At 51.6% G+C, this 8,374-nt stretch overlaps 1 protein-coding gene across 1 annotated transcript; it reads left to right on the top strand.

Annotated features, from left to right (window-relative positions):
* The first annotated feature begins 951 nt into the window (after window positions 1-951).
* Window positions 952-8,373, top strand: ERCC1 (ERCC excision repair 1, endonuclease non-catalytic subunit). Its single transcript, XM_063140065.1, has 10 exons — window positions 952-1,178; window positions 2,802-2,893; window positions 3,105-3,407; window positions 4,164-4,267; window positions 4,758-4,857; window positions 5,243-5,319; window positions 6,333-6,432; window positions 7,020-7,091; window positions 7,495-7,563; window positions 8,124-8,373. Exons 2-10 carry the CDS (start codon window positions 2,813-2,815, stop codon window positions 8,175-8,177), a joined length of 960 nt encoding a protein of 319 aa, XP_062996135.1. The 5' UTR covers window positions 952-1,178; window positions 2,802-2,812; the 3' UTR covers window positions 8,178-8,373.
* The last annotated feature ends 1 nt before the right edge of the window (window position 8,374 follows it).

Genomic DNA, 8,374 nt, shown 5'->3' with positions numbered 1-8,374 from the left:
GCTGTGAGAAGACCCTACCCATGAAAATATACTTTATTAGGAAAATTTACTAGGATCATGGATAGAACAATGAAAATACCAACTCATTTTAGTTACCTAAAAAACCCTCAGTGCTTTTTTGACTGGTTAAATTGTCACCCCTCATACACAAGCTTAAGAAAGAGATGAAAAATAAAAAACAGCCAGTATATTAATGCATTGATAGTGCAAATATAGCGCCACAAGAACGTCTCACTTCACACATGAGGAGGACGCCCCATTGCTAGCTCTTTCCCCCTAGTATCTGGGTATACAGCACTTAAAACAGAACCTGTGTGCTCAGAAGTAGGACTATGGATAGCAGATACTAGGAGAAAAATAGAGAAAGCAATTACTTTAGCACCTTGCTGGTGGACTTCTGAGAAGCCAGATGCTCGCCTTGATGGAGCGCATTTTAGAACCCCCAAGTTCAAGCCATGAGAAGCTCATCTTATAATCAACTTACACGTGAATCGGTGCAGGTTCCTAGTCCATCTTTTTGTAATTAAGCAAGTCTTGGATATGTTTTCTTGCGGAGTGGAATGGGAGGACAGTCCTTGCACCATGGATATAAATGGCTTCGTACTTCACATTCAAAGCATTTTAAAGGAGGCACTGCCTAAAATACTGCTTTCCAAGGCCATGTTTGGATGGGCGCGTACCCCTGGCCCTGGGGCCGGACATGTTGGTGGGCACAGCCTCCAACCATGTTGTCCTCCTTTTTGGTTTCCAAAATATGGTCAGCCTATAATGGAGGGAATATTTAAATGTGTTTTAAACCTAGAGGCGGATTCGTCTTTCCCCCTTTGCGAGAGTTTGGCCGTCCTGACCATAGAGGCGGAGAAAGGTCTTGTCTAGCTCCCCTTTAATCATAGATTCGAGAAGCGGAGTAACCATAGAGTCATGATGGCTAGACAATCCTCCCTTCTGGCGGCCGGCACATCCGGGCTCCTTCAAGCCTCGCGGGAACCATGGAGCTCGGAAGGAGCGGCCTGGCGCCGTCTCTCCCGCCGTCCTTTCCGAGCCCCCGTCATTAAGGTGGCGGCTGACGAAGAACTGGGTGGCCGAGAGGCCTACTTGGTTCCGCCGGCCGAGAGGCCTATTTGGGAAGGACGAGTCTACCACAGGCGCAGGAGCTGATGCGCATGCGCTAGAAGCAGGTGAGCCCTCGCTATTGGCTGGACAGAAATCAATCAAGACGCAGAATTGCGCTGGGTGACTTGAGGAAGGAGGGGCGGATGTTCCCCCTCCCCTCCGTTGCTATGGTGATTCTGACACCCTGCGGAGGGAGGGTCAGGGTCAACGTTCCCTGAATCTGGAGGTCATGACCTCTGACCACCTTCAAATAATAATAATAATGATGATGATGATGATGATGATGATGATGATGATGATAATAATAATAATAATAATAATAATAATAAAGGATTGATATTTTTAAAGGGCAGTAAATGGTCAGGTCTCTGCCCCAAGAAGCTTACAGATCGCATTTATGAATTTGACATGCAATGGGGCAGAGATCCAGGATCATGCGCTACACGCACGCACACAGCACTTTCTCCCACAACAAGCAAACACTTATTCTCTCAGTTGCCAGAACAATCAGAAAGCTTTATGCAACCTTGTACAAAGCCAGTAGTAGCTGAATTGTATTTTTGTTAAATTTATCTCCCATCTTTTCCACTACAAATAGCAATCAAGGCAGCTAACAATACTAAAATAGAAGATGAAACCCAATATAATTAAAACACAAAAGCAATTCAGCGAAAGTAAAATAAATTTTACTGTTTACTATTTTCTATATTACGCTAGATACACTTAGCCACATATTTGGCTTCAACTCAAATAAACATGTGAAATTAGGTGCCACGGCTGTCCTTTTGGTGCCCTGCCCTCCGCTCTCAAACCCACAGCCTTCAACATCCCCCTGCCTGCCCTTGTTCCCCCTACTTATACAGCTCCTCCCACTGCTGGGTGAAGGTTGTTGCAGGGGGTTTCCCCCCTTCTGGTTGAAATTGGCCTCTCTTTTCCTTGGGGGAAAGCTTCACTGTCCACCTTCTCTTACTTTCCTTTGAGCAGTTAGAATGTTTGTGAACCTTCCATGATAGTTTCCCAGTAGTCACTGAAGGTTTTTTCTTGTCATAATACAATGACATTGGTATTTATTTATTTATGTCATTTATACCCCATTTTTCTTCCATCATGGAAAGTCAGAGTGGTGTGCATAGGGTTTCCAGGTGTTAGACACAGACCTGGCTTGCTTCAGTAAGATGAATGCACCATACGCCCTCAGGCCATGACCTGGAGTCCATCACTTCCATTTAACAGATGAGAAAACTGAGGGGCTCATGAAACAGTAATTAACATCCAAAAGAAATTGACCCTGGCCAGGTGGTATGTACTGCCAAGAGTATTTCAGCAATATTACCTACAAAATAAACATTTGCCCAGAAACCAAAAAGCATTTAGGTGTCATCGTTCTAGGATTCTTATCCAAAATATAGATTCCTGTTCAACCTCAGCCAGACCCATACCTAAGCCTGTTTCTCAGATAAGATGTCCTGTGCTGTGCCAGCAAAATAGGTGTGGTTGGCAGGTAAGTTCACCTATTCCCAGCACCTGATGGACATCATGCAATAAAACCAAATACCGTTGGGGATGGTGTTCATTGATATTGCGCAGTTCTGAACGGGCTGCTCTTGCAAACCAGGAGAGTTGCCACAGGTCTATAAACTGGCAGCGATGGAACCAAGGTTGTTAATGATGTTTTTGACTCTTGCCAGGAACTGGAGAAATGGACCCTCAAGCAGCCAAGGCGGCCTCAAATGGGAGGAAGAAGTTCACTGTGAAGACGCAGGAGGAAGATACAGGCCAGGTACAGTGGGAGGGTTGGGTTGCCAAGACATGCCCTCTGGGGACTCTTTTCCACTGAGCTTTTACCTCTTAGTGGACATCAGATGGGGACCTACATTTGCCCTCCGATTCTGTCAGAGGGGGCACACAGCTCTCTGGCTCACAGAAACCACCAGCTCGCCTCTCAAACAGAGTCTGAACTGGCTCCTCAGTTCAACTTAAATGTTTTCCAGGTGAAACCGCTCTTCAAATCCTCTTCTGCAGCAAAAGCCTTGCTGGATCCCGAGGGCCCCGTTGTGTCCACAGCTGCATCCTACGCAGACTACATTGTTGGGCAAGCAGGTACCTCCTCAGCTCCCCAGGTGAAGCAAGGGGCATCTGTCACTACGACGGCAGCAGCAGCAGCAGCCACCATCTCAGAGGTGTCCCCTCTGTGTGACGAAGATAGGAGCGCAACAGAAGACAAAGGCCACCCCTTGGACCCAGCACCAAAGGCTGGAGCCAAGCACAATAGCATCATTGTCAGCCCCCGTCAGGTGAGAGGGAAGAGGGAGGGGTCGGACTGGGAACATCCCCTCCTCCCTACCTCACATGTGGACAATTCTGCCGGTGGAACAGCACTTGTGAATGCTGATGGAGCACAACTGGACAGTCAGCAGCAGGCCTAGATTGGTAGGCCAAGCTGTGGCCAATTTCCAAGGAGGGTCCAACACTGAAACTCTGTTCTCAAATCCCAAACGGGTGGAGCTGACTATGGCTACCATGTGAACTTCCTTGCTCATCAAGGGAGTCAAGAAATGCAGACCTCCTAGGCTCAAACCCAGAAATTCACGGCTTAGTTTCAGAAAGGGAGACGTTCCACAGCTCCAGTTTGCTTGTAAAACAAGCCCTGTGGTACTTCGTGGTGAGGGGAAAACACTCTGCACGTGACCAGAGGTTATATCCTCTTTATTGGCAGTTCACAGTGGTTTAAACGTGAGAGCAGCAAGCCCACAGAATTGTTGAGAAAACGTTGCAAGTGTTCATGCAGAGTCTGTGAAAGCAGCGCAGGCCTTTTTTAGTGCCTGACGGGCAGCAGGTTTTGGGGGGCTCTGAGAACAGAATTCTAGTTCCTTGCCGCCTTGTAGACGGGTTGTTTCTCAGCATGACGCTCTCCCCTTTCTTATCTTCCATCCCCCCTTTTGGGGTGGGGGCGCTTACCTCTGCCTTCCCAACCTCTCTTTCTCCCAGACCCTGCTTCTAGGGCTTCAGACTGAGCTTGACCGCCTCCTTGAACCCTTTTCTTTCCTCAGAGAGGAAACCCCATTCTGAAGTTTGTCCGCAACGTGCCTTGGGAGTTTGGCGAGATTGTCCCGGATTATGTGCTGGGCCAAAGCACCTGTGCCCTCTTCCTGAGGTGAGGAGAGATTCCACACAAAACCACACACACACCCCAAGCCGCTCCAATGAATGATGTGAACTTCAGTTCCATGGGTGCCTTTTGGGGGGGCCTCCCGCGGCCCCTCATTCAGAGCCTTCCTGCCCGTTTCCTTGTTTCCTACGAGAGCCCCCTAAGTGTACATGGCTCTGCAGCTAGGCAGACAATAAGCAATTTTAGCCATATAGAGAAAGATGCAAATCCTGTCGGGGACTCAGAGATAAATCAGAAACTGGGCAGATTTCTTTCTGTATCTCCGAGCGAAAGGGCCGAGGAGATTAGCACTGGACCGCTAGCCTGGCCCGGTCCGGTATGGCTTCTATAGGACTGGAGCAGGGATCCGAGGAATTTGTGCCCTAAAATTTAAAGGGCCCAGCAGCCTCCCCCACCCCCCTGGCTGCTGCCGCCGCCCCTGTTGAAGAACGCAACCCCTCTCTGAACGGTTGATCTCTTCCTCTGCCACCCACAGCCTCCGCTACCACAACCTGAACCCCAACTACATCCACGAACGGCTCCGCAACCTGGGCAAGACTTACCTGCTGCAGGTGCTCCTGCTTCAAGTGGATGTGGTGAGAAACCAGGCCGTGAGGACCACCGCGCCTCCCGTTACTCCATCCCTCCCCACTTCCTGTCTTGGGGCTTTACAAACTTCCTAGACCCGGCTTTACTGTTTCAGTCCCGTACTTGCTAAGCCCTGGACCACAGGGGCTCTCGGTTTTTGTTCTCTCTCTCTGTGGCTGCAGGGGAGGACCATCGCCTTTGTGGCCTTCCGAAAAGCACCTGGTTGCCACAGCGGTGGGAATGGCCCTTTGGCCTGGCCCAGCCTCGGGGCTCCTCTTCTGCTCCTGACATTTCCCTGGATGCTTTTCATCCTCCCATGCTTGTTCCCTGCCACGTCCTGCCCCTCCAGTCCTGGCTGGCTCCACTCACCAACGACTTTCTTGCTTCCTTTAGAAAGACCCGCACCAGACACTCAAAGAGCTGGCAAAGATCTGCATCCTTGCAGATTGCACCCTCATCTTGGCCTGGAGGTGAGAACCAAAGCTGGGCTGGGGGTGATGTTCCACACTTGGTAAAAGTGGCAGCGGACGTTTCCAGCAGGTGCCTCTGGCCCTGCCCGTGGGGCTTTGGGGGGGTTGGTAAGCCCTTGCCACACGCTCTGGAGGCCACAGCTCAAGGGCAGCGCGCCTGCCTTGGATGGAGAAGCTGCCAAGCTCAGTCCCTGGCTTCTCCCGTCAAGGGGATCTCTGGTGAGGCTGAGAAAGGCCTCCCTGCCCAACAGCCCCTGCCAGTCCAGGTAGAGACATTGGCCTGGATGGAACCAGTCTGGCGCTAAGTACAGCAATTTCTCAGCGGGACTGTATGCAAGTCCGTGGCAGAACCCACACTGTGCAGGCACAACATCCCGGGCTTGATTCCAGGCGTCTCCAGCTGGAAGGGCTGGGAACAGTGGCTCTCTCTGCCCGAGAGCCTCTGTTGGTCAGAAGGGACAGTCCTGAGTCCCTGGACCGGTGGTGCCGTGTCCTTGAGCAGGCGGTTCAAGGAGTTCCTCCTCTCCAGCTCTGAGCCTGCCTTTTTCCATCGCCCTCTGAGCTTTCCTGGCTCCCCGGGTCCCCCCTGGGTAGAAGGCTGGCAGGCTCATCCCACCCCTGGCATGTCGTAGCTCCACGGCTCCAAGGGCATAGTGAATGCAAAGGCCCCGCTTGAAACAAGTTCCCCCCATTTTTCTGCCACCGGACTTTGTGAGACTCGCCACAGCGGTTCTCCTGAATGAGCTCAAAGAGCAAATGTACATAAGGAAGCCAAGACTATCTTGGGGGGGGGGGAGATCTCGAACTTAAGATGGCACCAAGAACTGCATCCAATGCAGACTCCCCAGCTGTTCTTTCTGTACTCTCTTGCGCCTGGAGACCCTTGTAAAACCCCTTGGCGCGTGTTGGCAAATTTGGCTCAGGACCTGCGCAGCGTGGTGTCCAGAGGGAGGCCTCCTGAACCTCGTTCATGGCTGTTTGGGTCAGCCCTTGCTTCTCTTTCTCATCCTTAGTCCGGAGGAAGCTGGCCGCTACTTGGAAACGTACAAGGCCTATGAGCAGAAGCCGGCTGACTTGCTGAAGGAGAAAGTGGACCAGGACTACCTCTCAAGAGTAAGAGCACTTCTCCCCTTCGCAGTGTTGCCTAATGGGGAGTGTGCTGGGATCAGCCCCCGTCCAACAGAACACTGCTCACCTTCAGACTGGCCATTTTGATTATAGGCGGTCAATATCTATTACTTCTCATCTCTCTCTCTCTCTCTCTCTCTCTCTCTCTCTCTCTCTCTCTCACACACACACACACACACACACACACACACACACACACACACACTCTCTCTCTCTCTCTCTCTCTCTCACACACACACACACACACACACACCCTCCCTCAGTGCTGGGAGGGAAACAGGATGGTCCTTACACTGCTGACCAGTTTTCAAGCTTTAGGGAGGTATGTAGTGCTCCTAAAGGCCTGCGCCCTACATTTATTAACGGATCTCCCTCTCTCACTTCTTGCCGTTTCTAAAATGAAGCACAAGAGCTTCCTCCCGCGCTTTCCCCGTGGCCAGTGACACCTGAAATGCTACCGAGTTTGCTAAACGATTGCTACACAGAGTCCCTGAAAGAACTTGGCATCCTAACGTTCAAGAGCAGCTTTGCTAGAGGTCAGATGTTGCAGCTGCTTCATTCTCTGGTTGCAGGTGACAGACTGCTTGACCAGCGTGAAATCTGTGAACAAAACAGACACTCTCAGCCTGCTCTCCACCTTCGGAGTGAGTCTCTTCTTTATGCTGAAGGGGCGCGGAGTGGGGGCGGGGAGCAAGGGCCTCTGAGGCCAGTACGAATTCCAGGCCTCCCTGCAACCTCTCTGTAAGTTCTGACCTCTGACCCAACCCCCCTTCCTTTTAATCCCAGAGTTGGGGGGGGCAGCTGTGGGGGCGCTGTTATTTCTTCATACTTGAAAACTAAGCTCCAGCACTGGGGGGGGGGGGAGTTCTGGGATAAAGCCCCCGCACAAAGGAAGTCATGGTCTGGCCTTCGGCATCTCAGCCCCTACCCCACATCCCTTTGGGAAGCTCTTTGTCCGCCTCTTCTAACGTTAGGGTGCTTTACGAACTCCACCCTGCTCTGTCTTATTGGCCCTGCTTAATGCCAACGCCTTCTCTTGCCTTGCAGGCTCTGGCCAACATCGCCCATGCTTCCAAGGAGGACCTGTCCCTCTGCCCGGGGATTGGGCCCCAAAAGGTAAGCAGGAAAGGCCACTCAGCCCATCAATCTTTGACGAATCACCATGGGAAAAAGTATTCCTCCTCTTCAGAATCGGATACTGTAAAAGTCTCCCAGGATTTATTGTAAAGGCCCGAGTCTTCTAACTCTTGTGAATGAAGGGGAAAAAGCTGGCAGGTTTGCAGCCTAGGCCACATTTCTTGACCGCCCTGCCCAATGCAACTGTAATGTCAGCCACAGGACCTTAGTGTTCATGTACCTCGACCTGGGAGAAGCGGGGCAGGGGGAGATCTGGGAATTTCAGTGTGGAACACACAACATGCAACAGCTAGTAGGCACCTGGGAGTCCCCGTCAGATGGGGACCCTTGGCAGCAGGGACTAAAGTGAAGCATTCAGCTGTAGGGCAGTACCGAAATGCAATAAATAAGCAGGCAAGCATTGGCCTCTAGTTTGGACCGCTTGGGGTGACGGACAGAGGCTCCCCCACCCACCCACCAAGACCGGTGGGGCAACCCCAGAATCCCCTTCCTTCCCCCTGCATCTGCCTCCAAATCTCACGCGCACCTCTTCTTCCCAGGCTAAGAGGCTCTTTGACGTCCTGCACGAGCCATTCCTGAAAGTTCCCAAGTGATCGTATGCGCAAAGAACAGGCGTGCGCAAGGCTTTGATGGGCACTGCTCCCCCTGTCCCTCCCTACGCAAGAGTTTGCATTTCTGCAGAGCCCTGCGGAAGCCCAGCGGAGCAACGCAGCCTCCTGGAAGAGAACGGAAGCCTTAATTTACTAGTGACCAACAGGATTTTCCTCCCCCCGCCCCCAATAAATAAAAT

The sequence above is a fragment of the Elgaria multicarinata genome, chromosome 13 (genome assembly GCF_023053635.1).
Source record: "Elgaria multicarinata webbii isolate HBS135686 ecotype San Diego chromosome 13, rElgMul1.1.pri, whole genome shotgun sequence".
Lineage (NCBI taxonomy): Eukaryota > Metazoa > Chordata > Lepidosauria > Squamata > Anguidae > Elgaria > Elgaria multicarinata.
Note: the sequence above shows the minus strand (reverse complement) of the source record. Positions and strands in the feature narration are given on the sequence as shown.